Source organism: Callithrix jacchus, chromosome X (genome assembly GCF_049354715.1).
Source record: "Callithrix jacchus isolate 240 chromosome X, calJac240_pri, whole genome shotgun sequence".
In the NCBI taxonomy this organism is placed as follows: domain Eukaryota; kingdom Metazoa; phylum Chordata; class Mammalia; order Primates; family Cebidae; genus Callithrix; species Callithrix jacchus.
In genome coordinates this window covers 17,070,652-17,089,780 of record NC_133524.1, presented here as the reverse complement: position 1 = coordinate 17,089,780, position 19,129 = coordinate 17,070,652, and the positions used below count along the sequence as shown (strand labels likewise).

At 40.9% G+C, this 19,129-nt stretch overlaps 1 protein-coding gene across 11 annotated transcripts in view; it reads right to left on the bottom strand.

Annotated features, from left to right (window-relative positions):
* TXLNG (taxilin gamma) overlaps nucleotides 1–19,129 on the bottom strand; it is a 55,171-nt gene that overhangs the window by 15,711 nt on the left and 20,331 nt on the right. For all 11 annotated transcript variants that reach the window (XR_013531372.1, XR_013531373.1, XM_035289271.3 and 8 more), the window contains 3 exons: nucleotides 9,793–10,096; nucleotides 8,144–8,235; nucleotides 1,061–1,231 (listed from right to left, as the gene is read on the bottom strand). Coding sequence is in view for 9 of the 11 variants with exons in the window: in XM_002762662.6 (XP_002762708.4) it covers nucleotides 1,061–1,231; nucleotides 8,144–8,235; nucleotides 9,793–10,096 (567 nt within the window). In the remaining 2 variants the exon portion in view is untranslated. The remainder of the gene's footprint in view (nucleotides 1–1,060; nucleotides 1,232–8,143; nucleotides 8,236–9,792; nucleotides 10,097–19,129) is intronic.

Below are 19,129 nucleotides of genomic sequence, written 5' to 3'. Positions count from 1 at the left end.
TTACACAGGGAATCATCTTAGATCAGCCCCAAGAGATCCTGCCCCCTTGCAGCTTACTTTCTGGGTCACATCTTCCACTCCCTAGAGGGCAAAGGACAAATGGAATCCTCGTCTTAAAAAGCTTCTTTTCTGTGACTACTTTCTGATGATGAAAAAGAAAAAACAAAAAAAATTCAAAGCTGAATTTCAACTCTTGCTAGGATACCAGTGTCAAAAGACCTTTACATGTCTGAACAGTTATCAGCCTACTCAAAATATTGATTTCCTATGGGAAAAAAAAAATACCACTTACTTTGAGATCTAAATCCAAGGGCTCAAAAGCAAAGAAGATAATAATGGCTCCCATACCAGGTGAAAATCCATTTCAAGTGTGCTCTTATAGTCTAGCGCCTTGGGGGCTTGTTGGGGCATAAAGGGAGTTTCATCAGATATTCTGCTCAAAGTCATACTACAACAGTACATGGTGACAGGCCCATCCCATTCTAAGAGGCAGATTCCTTCCCACAGCTCTGCTCCTTTCCCTCTTCCCCAGTTGATACCAATGAATCTTTGGGTACCACAGCCAAGGTGTAAGTGATTTCCTATAAGTACTTAGCAACTGAATGGCTGGGGGTAGGCCAGCGGACTTGGACAATGCTCAGGAGCTCAGCAGGAGTTCTCCCTTCCCAGACTCACTCTGGCTCAAGTCTGTAACTAGTTTCTCATTTCACTGCAGCCTTTCCTACTTGGTGATCTGCTTTATCAGTGTTCAGCAGAAAACTGGCAATTCTGAGCTTCCGAGGCCGCGGCTCTAAGCAGGAGGGCCTTGGGCCTGGATTCCCTGTGGCCAGGTATGAGGCAACTAAGGTGCTTTTCCTTGAACAGGAAACCAAAACTTACGTAGAAAGACTTGGTCTTACATTTACAATGACCTCACACAAGGCATCAGGCCAAGCAAAATAAAAAGCAAGGCAAGTATCTGTCTCTAAGAAGAGACAAGAATTTATTTCAGATAGGCAAAAGGTGATTAGAAAATCAGCTAGGTCCCTCCTGAGAAAGACAGACAAATGAACCCACTAACCTTTAACGTCTTATTGTGACGCTGAAGTTCTCTGCAAAGAGACTCTAGCTTGCTTCTGGCCAAGATAGCCTTGCTGTGTTCACTCTGCAAGTGAACTTTCTCTTTCACAATCTGGGCTTGCTTCTTCTGCAGAATCTTCATTTGCTTCTGAACATTTCTGCTCTCCTCCAGCTAAAATTCATAAACACTTTACATTTACAAAGTATAGGAAAAACCTTAGAGTTACGGCTAGAATTATAATAAGAGCTATGGAACACACTTTCAAAAATCCACATACTGTAGTGTAATACATTATTTAAATTGTTTCATGCCATGCTACACTGCCACCCTTCTCCTCTCTTCCAGTTGTGACGGAAAAGTAAGCAAATTTAGGGTGGCAGAAAATAACCTATCTTTTCCTTTTTAAAAAAAAATCCTTTAGACAAATTTAATTTTCACAACAACCCTTTGTTATCCAGGTTTTATAGAAGAAATGTATAAGCCTAGAGACATCAATAAGTTGACCAACGTTCTTTAATTAGTATGGATAATCAGTATGGGGTGAGGTGGGGATTTGAACCCAGCTGCCTGAATCACTGGCTTTCTTGACTTCCGTATTGGCCTGCTATCCCCTAGGGTCCTGGATTTTGCCAACTTCCTGACTTCATACACTGGTCACACATCTTCTTCCTGCTTTCTTTTTTCTTTTTCTTTTTTTGAGACAGTCTTGCTTTGTTGCTGAGGCTGTAATGCAGTGGTACAATCTTGGCTCACTGCAACCTCTCTGCCTCCCAGGCTCAAGCAGTTCTCCTGTCTCAGCCTCCCGAGTACCTGGGATCACAGATGCCCACCACCACGCATGGCTAATTCTGTATTTTTAGCACAGACGGGGTTTCACTATCTTGGCCAGGCTGGTCTCCGAACTCCTGACCTCAAGTGATCCTCTTGCCTTAGCCTCCCAAAGTGCTGGTATTGCAGGCGTGAGCCACCGTACCTGGCCTTCTTCCTGCTTTCAACCCAAACACTCATCAGAATCTAAAACTCAGTAAACAGAACCCAAATTCTTTGTGAGAAAAACTGCTGCAATTTTAGGTATGAAGCAAATTAGTCTGTTTCAAGGTTAAAGCAACATGAACAGATAAGATGGCAGCCTTACTGACCTTTCAATAAAGCTTTTACTGAAGAAGGAAATGACGCTGAGTCACAATTTGAAGAGGCAACATGGGCTCAATTTCTAGCTACAATCCTGTGCTTTTTGAAGGATGATGCCCTTCAACCGGATACCTCTTGCCCCAGAATCTTCCTGGGGCCCACTGGGAACACTGCCTACGCATTTTAGCCTTAACCTTTTGGAAAATAAACAGCCTTAGTTCTGACTGAAACCCACTCCAATGCTAAAGGCCAGAAGTGACTCAGTTCTAAAGCCAGGCATGTCCTGAGTTGCTGTTTGCTGGGTGAATGTCTGTCTAGATCATTTCCTACCTGTTAAAAAACATACTGAATTCCAAATATTTTTAAAAATCAATTTATTATGCTTTGGGGTTTTGTTTTTATTTTTTTAAAGAGGGAGTCTTATTCTGTTGTCCAGGCTGGAGAGCAGTGGCACAATCTCTGCTCACTGCAGCCTCTGCCTCCCGAGTTCAAGCAATTCTCCTGCCTCAGCCTCCTGAGTAGCTAAGACTACAGGTGCCTGCCACCATGCCCAGCTAATTTTTATATTTTTAGCAGAGACAGGGTTTCACCCTGTTGGCCAGGCTGGTCTCAAACCCATGACCTCAATTGATCCGCCCGCCTCGGCCTCCCAAACTGCTGGGATTACAAGCATAAGCCGCTATGACCGGCCGGGTTTTGTTTTTTTTAAATGATGTTTTAGGAATCAATACCATCGAGTTTTACACCCACGGGCTACTGTACTGAAACACTCATCAGAATCTAAAACTCAGTAAACAGTACCCAAGGTTCTTTGTGAGAAGAATTGCTGCAATTTTAGGTATGAAGCAAATTAGTCTGTTTCAAGGTTAAAGCAACATGAACAGATAAGATGGCAGCCTTACTGACCTTTCAGTAAAGCTTTTACCAAAGACGACAATTTTGCTGAGTCACAATTTGAAGAGCAACAGTGACATCTTGTGGCCTACCAAAACATATCATGCATCCTTACAGGCAATACATTTACAGATAATAAAAACACCTTTACTGAAATTCTTGCAGGAAAAAAATCATTGTTTTTGTATAATTTTGTGAAGTGAAATTACTACAAACTACAGGCAGCCGCTCTGTTTAAGAGGCTGCAGTTTCTGCACACACTGACTATAGTTTCACTAGGGTGTGGAGCTCCCTGCCTTCCCTGACCCTGGGTTAGTACAATCCTGAATCCTGTGTTCATTATTCCTTCGCTTTCCTTTCTATATTATTTCATTTCATCTGTGTGTAGTTCTCAAACAAAAAAAAAATCATTTTGGTTTTAGTTGTTTTGACTTTCTTGCAGCTTGTGCAACTGAGGAATTTTTCATTTTCTTTAACTTACACTAATTTAATAAACCACATGTGGCTGATTGCTACCGTCTTGGACAGCACAACTTGATTATATTGCTAGGACTCATCCACATCGTTGGCATGTAGCTGCAGATCAGGGCTTAGCAGATTTTTTCTGTAAAGGGCCAGCAAGTAAATATTTTAGGCACTGCAGGCCACATATGGTCTCTGTCATGTGTTCTTTATTTTTAAATATCATCTTAAAAATGTAAAACCATTCTTAGCTTGTGGGCAGTATAAAAACAGACTTTGGCTGGATTTGGCCCACAGGCTGTATAATATTCCACTTTTTAAAAACATAGCACACACACAAACATGCCACACAAAGTGAGACTTGTCTCTAAAAAATAAACAGTGAGCCATGATCACATTACAGCCTGGGTGGCAGAGAGAGACCCTGTCTCAAAAAACCAAACAGACAGACAGATAAAAAATAAAAACACACCACACATACACATAAAACTCTTTATTAATCCATCCTCTTGTATAAATGGGCATCTGGGCTGTTTCTAGGTTTTGTTATTACTCACAGTGGTATGAACACTCTCATATGTGTTTCCTGGTATACAGGAATTTCTCTTCTGTTCAAACCTCAGAAATGAGGTTGCTGGGCTTTCTAAATGTTCGATTTCTTTCTTTTTTTTTTTGAGACAGAGTTTTGCTGTTATTGCCCAGGCTGGAGTGCAGTGATGTGATCTCGGCTCACTGTAACCTCTGCCTCCTGGGTTCGAGTGATTCTTCTGTCTAAACCTCCCCAGTAGCTGGAATTACAGGGGTACTCGCCACCACGCATGGCTAGTTTTCTGTATTTTTAGTAGAGACAGGGTTTCATCATGTTGGCCAGGCTGGTCTCAAACTCCTGATCTCAGGTGATCCACTTGCCTCAGCCTCCCAAAGTGTTGGGATTACAGGCGTGAGCCACCACACCCAGCTTAAATGTTCGATTTCATGTGACAATGCCAAAGTACTTTCCAGAGGGTCTGGCAAATTGATATTCTCGAGAGCAATATATGAGATCATGTAGATCCACATCCTCTCCAAAATGATCAGATTTCTTCATTTATGTCACTACAATGGACATAAAATAAAATGGCATCTCATTGTGGTCCTGATTTGCATTTCCCTAATCACTTATCAGTAGAACATCTCTTTGAATGTTTATGAACCTTTATATTAAGGTATCGTCATATCTTTGTTTATCCACTTCTGTGAAATGCCCTTTTCATGTCTCACCCAGCTTTCCATAGGGCTATTTGTCCTTTTCACATTAGTGTTCTTTAGATATTCTTGATACTAAATCTCCTGCTGGTTATATTTGTTGGAAATATGTTCTCCCCCGTTTGTAATGTCTCCTCACTTTTTCAAAGGCATCTTTTAACAAAAATATAGTCTTAATTTCAATAAAGCCAATTTTTACGATCTTTCCTCTGACAGTGTTTTTTCTTATAAGACATCCTTCCTTAACTCAAGGTTGGAAAAATATTTACCCATTAATAAATCAAAATACTATCTAAAAATTTTAAAGCTTAACTTTTGACAGTTAAGCCTTTAATCTATTTGGAATTGACTGTTGCCTCTGGTGTGTAAGGATCTACTTTCACTCTTTTTGCATAAGAATAACCTTTTTTTTTTGGAGCTAGCATCTTGCTCTGTCACCCAGGCTAGGGTGTCATGTGGCATAAACCCACTGCAGCCTCCAATTCCTGGGCTGAAGTGATCAACCCATCCCAGCCTCCCAAGTAGCTGGGACTACAGGTATGCGTGTGTGTGTGTGTGTGTGTGTGTGAGAGAGAGAGAGAGAGAGAGAGAGAGAGAGAGAGAGAGTGTGTGTGTGTGTGTGTGTGTGTGTGTGTACACGGTCCTGCAACATTGCTCTGGGTGGTCTTGAACTCCTGACTGCAAGCAATCCTGTCTCGGCCTCCCAAAGTGCAGATGTTACAGGGCTTAGCTACCATACCTGGCCAGGATAACCACTTTTTTAAAGTTACATTAATATCAAGAGGATGGCAATTCTTCCCCAAATGTATCTACATTTTCTGTGAAATGCTCTTTGAAATCCCAAATGGTGCCCCCCAAACATAGAACTACTAAATTTAATCTAAAATCTACAGATTTTGGCCAAGAATAGCCAAGATACTTCAGAAGAAAAGAATAAGGAGAATGGGACCTGCATTAAGATTATTACGCTATAATAATCTATACAAACTGACTACAGGATGGGAAAGAATAGCATTACAAAGTACTTAAGGTTCATGGTAATGGTATCCATAGCTAAAAGCAAAATGCTACAATTTCATGAATCCTTGTGATCTGCTGAACATGTTGGCCACAGGGCCTCCCCAATGGACAATCCCAGTTACAGTGGACAGAACTCCATTCCAACTGCTCCACAAAGCAGTTATGCATGTCACTGCAACAAGCACAGTGACATCAGATGATATGTGTCACAAAGGGGTAGAGGACAGTGATGGCAAAAGGGAACTTTTCAGAATAATCCTTGGGAAAAGGCTACTACTCCCTTGGTGGCCTCACTGCTATACAACCTACATGTACTCTACCTTTTAAGTGAAATATGTGTTGCTTCAAGAAATCAAGCTTTAGAACATATTCTGGAAACAATACACATTTTGTCTTTCAAATTTTCGGCAGAAATCTATAAAAAAGAGAGATCACTCACTAGGCAAGTCTTCAATGTGTCACATCCTGAAATAAACATAGCCATTACTGCTGGTGCTTAACAATAACCATACCCACCCATACATGAAACAACAATAAAACCCAAAACCGCGAACAGAAACACCTAGACCCCTGCTACTTCAAGTGTGATCCAAGCTCTGGCAGCATCGTCACTGTCACTTGGGCATTTGCTAAAATGCAGATCCCCAGGTCCCAACCAAGACCTAGTGAATCAGAATGTGCATTCTAACCAACATGTCAATGATCAGTGTGAGTTTGGGAACAACTGCCCCAGATCACTATTTGTTCTCTCTTCTAACCAATTCATGGGTGTCTGTCATTGTCACATCGCTGGGTTGGGTAACTAAACTTCAACACCTATTTTTCTGGTTTGTACTCTCTTCTCCATTTTTTTTCTTTTCCCTTTTCTGTTCTTGTCTTTCTTCTTTATCCACCATTTCTTGCATGATTCTCCTCATGTGAAAGGCACCAAGGGGCACTGGCTTCTGCAGCCAATGAAAGTATTCCTTTCCTGAAGCCATCAATCCAGCCACACTGTGTTTTCTGCCATCTTTGCTTTTGTGACTGTTCTGGGACATTTTCACTGATGCACAGGGCATCCTGCTGCTACAAACAGTGGAAGGTACCGGGCTGCTGAATGCCAGCTAAGAGAGGTATACCTGGACCGCTTTATAAACTGAGGGAAAGTAACTATCATTCTTCAAGTAATAAACGAAGAGAACTCATAGTTTTTTAGAGCTGATCACTGATTAAAAAAAAAAAGTAATGCCTTATGATATGGAATTAACTGTTCTAACAGATGAAGATGCATAAAAATTATACAGCAGGGCCGGGCGCAGTGGCTCATGCTTATAATCCCAGCACTCTGGGAGGCCGAGGCGGGTGGATCACGAGGTCAAGAGATCGAGACCATCCTGGTCAACAAGATGAAACCCCGTCTCTACTAAAAATACAAAAATTAGCTGGGCATGGTGGTGTGTGCCTGTAATCCCAGCTACTCAGGAGGCTGAGGCAGGAGAATTGCTTGAACCCAAGAGGTGGAGGTTGCGGTGAGCCAAGATCGCGCCATTGCACTCCAGCCTGGGTAATAAGAGTGAAACTCCGTCTCAAAAAAAAAAAAAAAATTGTACAGCATAATTCACCTAAGTATTTCACAAAAGGCAATAATTTTAGCATTTAGATTAGAACTACTTATTCTAAAGATTTCCCACAACCATTCCTTCAAAGGGTTCTATGACTTTCCCATTCTTCAATTCAAGTAGGATGGCAGGGGTTCCAAGTTGAAACTGCCTTCATAATTCCAAAAAGAGAATTAATACTACATGAAATAATATAGCTGAGAAGAAACTCTTTGATGAGGTCAACGTCTTTGGAAGATGGAAAAAAGAATGCCTGACACAAAGTAGATGCTAAGTAAATACTTCTGAGACACAGTATTGTTTTAGCAGACGATTTCATCTAACTCACAATTTCAATCAAAACAGTTAGATCCTTGATCTCTAGAATTCCCTTAGTAAAAGTTTAAGACAGGAACCACTACACCCTAACTGAGTGGCACCTAAGGCATCACAAAGAGCAATGGAAAGGCTGATTTATACTCTAGAACTGAGTTTTAGAGAATCTACGTCACATCTTAGCATTCTAATGTTCCCTATGTATTACCTCATAAAATAAAAGTAGATGACCAACAAAAAGCCCCAACAACAACAACCAAACACAGCCCCAACAAAGCAGATTCTCTTTTTCAATTTGGGAATAAGATAGAATTTTACATTTAAGGCCATATCAAAACTGTACTTTAAGAAACTTATCAAGCACACACACATTTTGCTGTATTTTATATGGCTCTCACATCCTTGATTTAATACTCACAAGATCAGCATATTTCTTACAGAGAGCTGCCAGCTTCTCCTCTGGGGTTGAAAGGGTGTTTAGGGCTTGCATCAGTAATAAAACTTCTTTTCCTGATGATTAACAAGAAAAGAAATTAAGTCCCAGAAGAATGAGATCAAATCTAACCTGCAAATTCTACTAACAATTCCTGTGCTCTGACATCCAGAATAAACTAATTTACACCTATAATTAGAAGTAAGAGATTTACCAGTTCAATAAAGAAGACAATTTTTAAATTCCAGAACAGCGGGCCTCTCTCCCCTCCCCGTCCCCACCCCAAATTTCTTCGCTCACTCACTAATGCTGCTAGCTATATATAAGAACACTTGTTAAAAGGTTAAAAATTTCCTTGCCTACGCCAGGCGCGGTGGCTCATGCCTGTAATCCCAGCGCTTTGGGAGGCCGAGACGGGCGGATCACGAGGTCAAGAGATTGAGACCATCCTGGCCAACATGGTGAAACCCATCTCTACTAAAAATACAAAATAATTAGCTGGGTGCGGTGGCACACACCTGTAGTCCCAGCTACTCGGGAGGCTGAGGCAGGAGAATCGCTTGAATCTGGAAAGCAGAAGTTGCAGTGAGCAGAGATTGCGCCACTGCACTCCAGCCCGAGGGAGCAAGACTCCATCTCAAAAAAAAAAAATTGCCTTGCCTAATCACTGATGTCCAAGTTAAGACAAAGGGCAAATCACAAGGGGTAGAGAATATTTTTAAAAGCTTCCTCCTAATCAAGTTCAAATATGGAAGCAAGTTCAAAGGGAGTTTCAGTTGGTACTACACTTTGCCGAAGACACAAATAATCACAGGTGAATGTATCTTTTCCTAGGAACAATTAAAAAACTTAATGCTTTACTAAGTACATTCCATGTGTTAACTAAGGTTAACTAACTAAAGGATGACAAGATAGCTCTTCCCATGGGAAAAAGACCTTAACAATACTGTAAGGACTCTGGCAAAGAGAGGCTGAGACAGGAGGGGACAAATGGTATTTCAAAATAAAGGGTAATCTTTTATTTCTTAAGCTGGGTGACAGGTACCATTTTAATATTTTAATATTCATTCTTATATGTAAGATATTGCATAAAATATGTATCTTAAAATAACTCAGACATACAGACTGCTATGGGGGAAAAAGGCCGACTTCAAAAAAGAATGCTTTTCTACTCACATAAAGTTTTATTAATGAAATCTTCTCTCATTTAACCCAAGCCCTTTAAGAAACGATTAAACATGATTACTGAATATGGTCAGAAATAACTGTAATGTGGCCAGGAATGGTGGCTCACACCTGAAATCTCAGCACTTTGGGAGGTCGAGGCAGGAGAGGACTGCTTGAGCTTAGGAGTGTGAGACCAGGCTGGGCAACACAGTGAGACCATGCCTCTACAAAAAAATTTAAAAATTAGCCAATTCTTGATTATTTAGAGAACAAAAACTAAATGTCCTCTCTGCTGTTTTCGCCTCCTGCACATAACTGCAGCAGACACATGGACTGACCTCACTGGAGACACCAGGTGTGTTGCCTAAGCATCTCTAAAGTGGCTGCGCTCAAAATCATCTAGACTGCAGAAAACCTAAGAAAAATGATTAGCATGTGAATTGTCCAACCACTGAACAGATTATTACCTAAGGTTTTTTCTTTGTTCCTGGTGCACTCCGAATCTTGCTGACCATCAGGGGGATCTGTTCGAGCTTCTCCACCAGGGATCTCCTCTCTCGACTCTTCTGTGCAGTACGCTGGGCTCACCAAATTCCTGTTCTCTGTTATAAAGTCACTGCCTTCATCCTCTTCCAATGAATGCTTGTTACTTGTGCCGCCACAATTTGAGTCTTGATGTTGAAGAATATCATTTGATTGAGAGTTACACAACATATCTGCCTTTACCCCTAGCCCACAAATTCCAGCTTCTTCCATCGTGCCAATTTCAAACTAGAGGAAAGGAGAAGGAGAAAAAAGATGGAGAAGTTGTTAAATCAAACGTAAACAATGTTTACAACCAATGGCACTTCATAGCCTGAGTATTTTCTTTCTTAGTGGTTTGCAAAATTGATGTATATATGGTAGTTTCTAGGTTTCACTCAGAGATGACCTAACTGTAAAGTATAAGGAAATTAAAATTAAAATGAACCACACAACTATGCAGTACCAAAGGAGGCAAGAAAGCCATTTAGTTATGTCTAAATTGATTTCCATATAAAAATTCACCACTTAACATAATTTGTACCTTAACAGAAGCAAAACTGTCCCCACTTAATGAATATTAATTATTCTGATCTTATCCTCAAGGAGACAGTACAGCAGACATGGCTAGCTAGCTATCCATCAAAACCCCATGCTCCCCCAAGTTCCTGTGGACTTGGCATTATGGGACAAGTGCCCAGCCAGGAACTATACTCCCCAGCCTGCTTACACCTAGGGGTGACTTCCACGTGAAGTTCCCACCAACTGAATGTGAGCAGAGGCCACAACTGTCCTTTCTGTAACAAGACTTTTATTCGTAGAAGCTTAAGTTATTTCTCCACCATTTCTCTCCCACTCTGGCAAAATGCAGACATCTCCAAGATCCTAGGTGAACAAGAAATAAACTTCTCTCATGCTAAGTAAGCCGTGGAAATTGTGAGACTGTTATTTTAAGCAGCTATTCCTGCCCTAATACAGATTATACACATGGTGAAGATGCCTTTATTCCAGTGTGTTATTCTTATATCAGTAATTTTACCTTACTCTGTCTTCTATCACATTGTTAACCCTATTTGAGTTTTTTCCCTTGTGAATGCTACCTGGTCATGATGTGGCACAAATTTAAATTCTGTGCATTTACTCTGAATAAAAGAGGGCCCCTTCCTTTTCTGAATAACACAGTTGTGGGAGGAGGTGTTTAGGAGTTGTTCTCTTATCACAAATGGACAAAACCTACTTTTAAAAATTCATGGAAGAGCAAATATTTGTGATTTTCAGTTACAATTGTTTTATGCAACTGAAGAACTCAAAATATCAAAGTAGAAGGGGAGAGAGGTTAAGAAAAATAGTATCTTATCTTTTAAAATCTAATGTTGATAAATCCATTACTGTGCTTTCAGAAGAACAAATTGGCAAGGCCACTTTGAAAAACTATTTGGCAATATGGATAACTTCTAACCCAGTCAACTCTACCCCTGGGATTTTGCCCAAGTGTGAACATATGTGTATCCAAAGGCCAAGAATTAAAAAAACACTATTCGTAATAGTTCCAAAACAGAATCAACCCAAATTTCTATCATTAACAGAATGGATGAACTGTTGATTCCATGCTATCCAGCAGTGAGAATGAACTACTGTTGGATACAACCGTGCAGATGAGTTTCACAGATCTATGTTGTGAAAAAGGTGCCAGAAGAGTATCCACTGTAGGAAATAATTTATGTATAAAGTCCAAAAACAAGCCAAGCTAATAAATGGTGCTAGAAATCAGGATAGTGGTCACTACCAGGGATGGGGCCTCCTGGGGTGCTCGTAGTATTTTATTTCTTGGTCTAGATGAGGTAACACATTCACTTTGTGAAAATTCATTAAGCCTAAACATTTATGATTTGTATACTTTTCTCAATTTATGTTTTATTTCAGTAAAGTTTATTTTTAAAGTTGCAACTTATACATTATTCAAGAAGTATGAGGAACCAAAACAAATATATTCCTCTAAGAAGAGACATGCTGCTTTTCATGACACTTTTAAAATAATGTGCGTGTAAAACCTTGATTTCTTAAAAAAATTAACACGTTAAAGGGAAATGGGTTATCTATTTCAGAGTTATGGTTTGATGCCGCACTCTAAGCCTTATTCAGATAGAAAAAACTTACAAATACTGAAACTCTTAAATTATTTGAAAAGATTTTTAAAACTCACATCCATATGTATCATATTCTACAGAGCAATGTTTCTCAAGCGTAACCCATAGATATTAAGTTTTCCAAAAATTCACACTGGTGGCCAGGTGCAGTGGCTCACACCTGTAATTCTAGCACTTTGGGATGCCGAGGTAAGCAAATCATGAGGTCAGGAGTTCGAGACCAGCCTCCTGACCAACATGGTGCAACCCTGTCTCTACTAAAAATACAAAAATTAACCAAATGAGGTGGCGTGCACATTTAATCCCAGCTACTCAGGAGGCTGAGGCAGGAGAATCACTTGAACCCAGGAGGCGGAGGTTGCAGTGAGCCGAGATCCTGCCACTGCACTCCAGCCTGGGTGAAAGAGCAAGACTCACTCAGTCTCAAAAAAAAAAAAAAATTCACAATGGCCTGGCATCATAGCGCATGCCTGTAGTCCCAGCTATTTAGGGAGCTAAGACAAGTTTGAGGATAGCCTGGGCAATATAGTGAGATCCCCGTCTCTTGGGGCAGAAGGGGATTCACAATATACCCAAATAACAGACTATAACAGAATTATTATTAATAGAACAGGTGCAAAGTGATCATTTCAAGGCTACATTTCACATGTAACTGCTAATTCCACCTCTACTTTAATCAAATACTAAACTGTCATGCACAAATTGGGCACACAGATACATAAAAATGAATACTATTAATATCATTTTCCCCAATTTAAAAAAAATAATAATTTTCAGGCCAGGCATGGTGGCTCACACCTGTAATCCCAGGACTTTGGGAGGCTGAGGTGGGCAGATTGTTTGAGGCCAAGAGTTCGAGACCAGCCTGGCCAACCCAGTGAAACCCCATCTCTACTAAAAATACAAAAATTAGCCGGACGTAGTGGTGGGCACCTGTAATCCCAACTACTAAGGAGGCTGAGGCAGGGAGAATCGCTGGAACCTGGAGGGTGGAGGTTGCAGTGAGCCGAGTTCACACCCCTGCATTCCAGCCTGGTAGACAGAGCAAAACTCCATCTTAAAAAAAAAAAAAAAAATAGAAGACTGCTTATCTCTAATACAGAATTTCTCAGACATGTAATAATAAAACCCACACAATCCCAGAAAACATGTCAAGCCATATCAAAAATACAGTGAGCATGCAATTTGTAGAAAAAAGGGGAAGCATAAATAATTTTCACCAAGAAAACCCCTGAGGCCTGTCCTAAGATCCATTTTAATAAGAAAGCTACTTGAGGAATAAGACTGGTTAATTTCTAGTTTTCTAGTTCCATTAGTGATTTATTTTGTGACACCTTTATTGAGATTTAATTCACATACCACGCAACTCCCCAATTTAGAGTAGTTTTTACTGCATTCACAAAGTTGTGCAACCGTACCAGTCAACTTTACAACACCTTCATCACCTGTAAATGAAACCCAGTGCTCCTTAGCTATCAACTCGTAATCCTTCCACTACCTTCAGGACCAGGCCACTTATCTACTTGCTGCCTCTATGGATTTGGCTATTCTAGACACACTTCATATAAATGAAGCTATACAATACGTGGCCTTTTAGGTCTGCCTACTTTCTTTTTACTTATTTATTTTTTTTCAGACAGAATCTCACTCTGTTGCCCAGGCTGGAGTGCAATGGCATGGTCCCCAATCACTGTAACCTCCACCTCCCAGGTTCAAGTGATTCTCCTGCTTCAGCCTCCCGGGTAGCTGGGATTACAGGCACCTGCCACAATGCCTAGCTAATTTTTTGCATTTTTAGTAGAGACAGGGATTCATTATGTTGGCCAGGCTGGTCACAAACTCCTGACCTCAGGTGATCCACCCACCTCAGCCCCTCAAAGTACTGGGATTACAGGCATGAGCCACTGCACCCAGCTGCATCTACCTATTTTTATTTAGCAAATTTTCAAGGTTCCTCCATGTTATAGCATGTACCAGTATTCCACCCCTTTTTATGGCTGAATAATATCCCTTATACATATAGACTACATTGCATTTATCCATTCATCAGATGGATATTTGGGTTATTTCTAATTTTTGGCTTTTATGACTATTTCTGCTATGAACATTAATGCATTCATTTTTGTGTGTGGACATTTCTCCAGGGTACAGACCTAGGAGTGGAATTGCTATATGGCCCCTCTATGTTGAACCCTTTGAGGAACTGTAGGGCTATCTTCCCAAGCAACTATACTTTTTTTCTGGAGATGGGGTCTTGCTTTTTTGCAACGGCATAATTGCATTATTACTGCAGACTCAAACTCGTGGACTCAAAGGATCTTCCCTCCTCGGCCTCCCAAAGTGCTGAGATTACTAAGCCTGGCTCTTTTCTTTTTTTTTTAAATTTTGTAGAAGTAGGGTCTTGGTATGTTGCCCAGGCTGGTCTCAAACTCCTGGGCTCAAGCAATCCTCTTGCTTCAGTCTCCCAAGGTGCTAGGATTATAGGCATAAGCCACCACACACAGCCCATTGGTACCATTTAAAATTCCCACTAGAAGTGTATGAGCGTTCCAATTTCTCCACATCCTCACCAACACTTAGGATTTTTTTTTATTTTCCTACTGAGTGTGATATTACCTCACTGTTTTTGATTTGCATCTCCCTAATGGCTAACAATATTGAGCATCTTTTCATGTGCCTATTGGCCATTTGTATACTTCCTTTGGAGAGTGTTTTCCAGGTCTTTTGCCCACATTTAATTAGGTTATTAGTTACTTTATTGTTGGACTGCAGGAGTTCTTTATGTAACCAGCTGTAAGTCTCTTATCAGATGTATTTTTCAGACGACTTATTTGTTACCTCAACTTGGAAGAAATGAACAATAGGCCAGGTGCAGTGGCTCATACCTGTAATCCCAGCACTTTGGGCGGCTGCGGTAGGCGGATCACCTGAGGTCAGGAGTCTGAACCAGCCTGCCTGACCAACATGGAGAAACCCCGTCTCTACTAAAACTACAAAATTAGCCAAGCGTGGTGGTGAATGCCTATAATCCCAGCTATTTGGAAGGCTGAGGCAGGAGAATCGCTTGAATCCAGGAGGCGAAGGTTGAGGTGAGCTGAGATTGCACCATCGCACCCCAGCCTAGGCAACAAGAGGGAAACTCCATCTCAAAAAAAAAAAAAAAAAAAAAAAAAAAAGCCGGGCGCGGTGGCCCACGCCTGTAATCCCAGCACTTTGGGAGGCCGAGGCGGGTGGATCACAAGGTCAAGAGATCGAGACCATCCTGGTCAACATGGTGAAATCCCGTCTCTACTAAAAAAAAAATTCAAAAAATTAGCTGGGCATAGTGGCATGTGCCTGTAATCCCAGCTACTCAGGAGGCTGAGGCAGGAGAATTGCCTGAACCCAGGAGGCGGAGGTTGTGGTGAGCCGAGATCACGCCATTGCACTCCAGCCTGGGTAACAAGAGCGAAACTCCGTCTCAAAATAAATAAATAAATAAAAATAAATAATAAAAAAAGAGTGAGGCAGTTATATAATTATTGGTTAAGGATAGGTTTATAAGGGAAAAAGCAAAACACCCCGCAGTACATACCATATGCCATGTGGGGGCTTGAGGGGGTGCTGTATAAATTTATGAGCAGAGAAGTGATACAAACAAATATTGCAGCATATCTTTAGGTGCCATGAGTTACCTTTCCAAGAGCTTTAAATTTTTTTAAACACCAAAATGAAGAGAGCTCTCTAATATAGTGCCTTATTAGGAGAAACAAAAGGGGAGGAAATGTTTATTTAAATTCCCATCTCAAATGAAAATGAAACCAACAGTGAGTGGTTTCCAGATGGATTTCTATTAGAACCCTTCCTTGAACAAAATAATGAAACAAAACTATCACATCTGCATCCTGTGAGCAGCATGTGTACCTTGTAGAGAAGCACAACACTGTGCTACAAGTGTTAATAAGACCCTCAAACACCAATAATCCCCCACCCTAGCCACTCCCCTCCGCTCAAAGGATATATTTCACAATCTTCCTTCTACTGTCTCAAAACTTGGAGCTAAGAGGACTCACTAACTGACCAACAGATACCTTCAAAATGGGCCCCACCAGTTTATCAATAATAAATGGCAGGAGCAAAGAACAACATCATGGAAATATTTGCAAATGAACATGAGGAAGTACTCTGTATTCACCAACTGCTTGTAATAGCTTTTTGGATCAAAACATTCAAAACTGAGTGCATGGTAAAACCTAGAGGAAAACATTGTGTAGGTTTCTTTCCCTTCTACCAACACCCACATTCACTTCCTAATTTCAACTGCTGCCTGCTCACAAGAGCTCAAATACCTTTGACCAGGGCCAGGCAGTGCAGAGGATACAAATTACCCAGTCCTTGCCAGCAAGAGCTAGAATGGACCGTCAGAGAGAGCAGGTGGGAAAGGTTGTGTACATTTATGCATTTTCCTAGGCAGACATCCTTAGCGTACCTCAGATTCCCAGAAAGTCTAGGAGGAACTTATCAAATAAGTAAAGAGAACCTTTACACCTCAGGCTGACACGGTGCAAGAAGTTCTCAAAGTGACCCCATTTAACTTGCCCTGCTTCACTGAGATACAGGCCTTATTGTTTCCAGAAACAGAAAATGAGACATGATGAGATTAAGTAACTCGATCAAAATCATATTAAAATAAGTAAAAGGGGCTGGCAAAATTCAAAACCAAGTCCACCAAACTCAAGAGCTGATGTTCTACTACACTGCTCCCCTCACTTTGTAAATCGGCTTTGGAAAATGTAGGTTCAAAGTCAAACACATCCCGACACAGTTACAAAATAAATCTAAATTAAATGTCTAAAAATACACAGCACACTAGACACACCAATATACATTTAGAAAAACATCAGCACATGTAGAATTTTTAGCAGTGATTAATTCTGGGATTTAGGGAGGTAAGACACATCTAATTTGGGGGTAGCAATATCGTCAAATAATTTGAAGTGATTATTTAAGGAACTGGGCTTAGTTTGTCATTTTTCACACTTGTGTTTTTTTTGGTTTGTTTTGTTTTTGAGATGGAGTCTCGCTCTGTTGCCCAGGCTGGAGTGCAGTGGCGTGATCTCCGTTCACTGCAACCTCCACCTCCCGAGTTCATGTAATTCTCCTGCCTCAGCCTCCTTAGTAGCTGGGACTACAGGCGTGTGCCATCATGCCTGGCTATTTTTTTTATTTTTATCAGAGACGGGGTTTCACCATGTTGGCCAGGCTGGTCTTGAACTCCTGACTTCAGCCCGCCTCAGCTTCCCAAAGTGCTAGAATTACAGGCATGAGCCACCATGCCCAGCCTTAATTTTGTGTTTTAGGATAAACAAAAATATCTGTAAATACCTTCCAACCCTGTTTCTAATAATTTACCCTAAGAGTTGTTCATTTCAACCAAGATTGTACAGACAACAGTGTATGTGCAACCACACTCTCGGTGCCCTGGGAGGGGCAGTGGAGGCAGAAATAGATGGGGAAATAGTGAAAGATATCAAAGATACCCCATACTCTCAGGGCATCAGCTACTGGCCTTACTTGGTTTTGTAAAATATAAACCTCTCTCCTAAACCCTTCCAGTATTTTTTTTTTTTTTTTTGAGGAGTTTGCTGTTGTTGCTCAGGCTGGAGTGCAATAGCACAATCTTGGTTCACCACAACCCCCGCCTCCTGGGTTCAAGTGATTCTCCTGCCTCAGCCTCCTGAGTAGCTGGAATTACAAACATGGGCCACCATGCCCGGCTAATTTTCTAATTTTGTATTTTCTTTTCTTTTCTTTTCTTTTTTTTTTGAGACAGAGTTTCGCTCGTTACCCATGCTGGAGTGCAATGGCACAATCTCAGCTCACCGCAACCTCTGCCTCCTGGGTTCAAGCAATTCTCCTGCCTCAGCCTCCTGACTCCCAAGTAGCTGGGACTACAGGCGCGCACCACCATTCCCAGCTGATTTTTGTATTTTTAGTAGAGATGGGGTTTCACCTTGTTGACCAGGATGGTCTCGATCTCTTGACCTCATGATCCACCCGCCTTGGCCTCCCAAAGTGCTGGGATTATAGGCGTGAGCCACTGCGCCCAGCTAATTTTGTATTTTCAGTAGAGACAGGGTTTCTCCATGTTGGTCAGGCTGGTCTTGAACTCCCGACCTCAGGTGATCCGCCCACCTCAGCCTCCTGAAGTGCTGGGATTACTTACAGGCATGAGCCACCACTCGGCCAACCCTTCCAGTATTTTGAGGGGCTTTCACATTTCCAAATACAAAATTTTACAAAGAAACCTATTACAAAAATTACATTTTCATGTGGCTAAATTACAAAAATAAGTAATTTTAGCTTTGTATACATCATTTAAAACAGTGTATATACACCAAGGCTATTTTAATCTTGCAAAGAACTATTCTGGATAGCACAGTTTTCCTCACAGCTAATACTTTATCAATCATTTATCTCAAATTCCTGTTTTAACCATTTTGGATCAAAGCCTTTAAAATATGTATTACATAACTCAATGCCTCCTTAAATAGTAGTCTGTTTTACTGTGTTAGAACAAAGAAATAAAATTTAATGAAAGGGTTTTTATCAACAGTTAAAATGATATTGCTGTACACTATTTTATAATTAAATTCTGGTATACATGTCTCTATAACATGCCTATAATTCTTTAAGATAATAAATTTTCAGCTGGGTGTGGTGGCTCATGCTTGTAATCCCAGCATTTTGGGAGGCCAAGGTGGGCGGATCACAAGGTCAGGAGTTTGAGAACAGCCTGACCAACCTAGTAAAACCTCATCTCTACTAAAAATACAAAAATTAGCTGGGCATGGTGGCATGTGCCTGTAATCCCAGTTACTCAGGAGGCTGAGGCACAAGAATCACTTGAACCCAGGAGGCAGAGGTTGCAGTGAGCTGAGAGATAGTAACTCTTACACTGAGTGAGAGAATCCAGAAAGAAAGACCAGGAGAGGAAAGTGGCTTCCAGGAGAGTGTTAGGGAATAGAGAGAGATGGAGTTTAGGAGAAGACAGGCTTCCACGAGAGTGTGTGGAAGGCAACAGTGAGATCTTATTTAAATTTTAGGGATGAAATACTTGTCTGAGACTTCCTAAACTATATAGCACTGTCTTTAA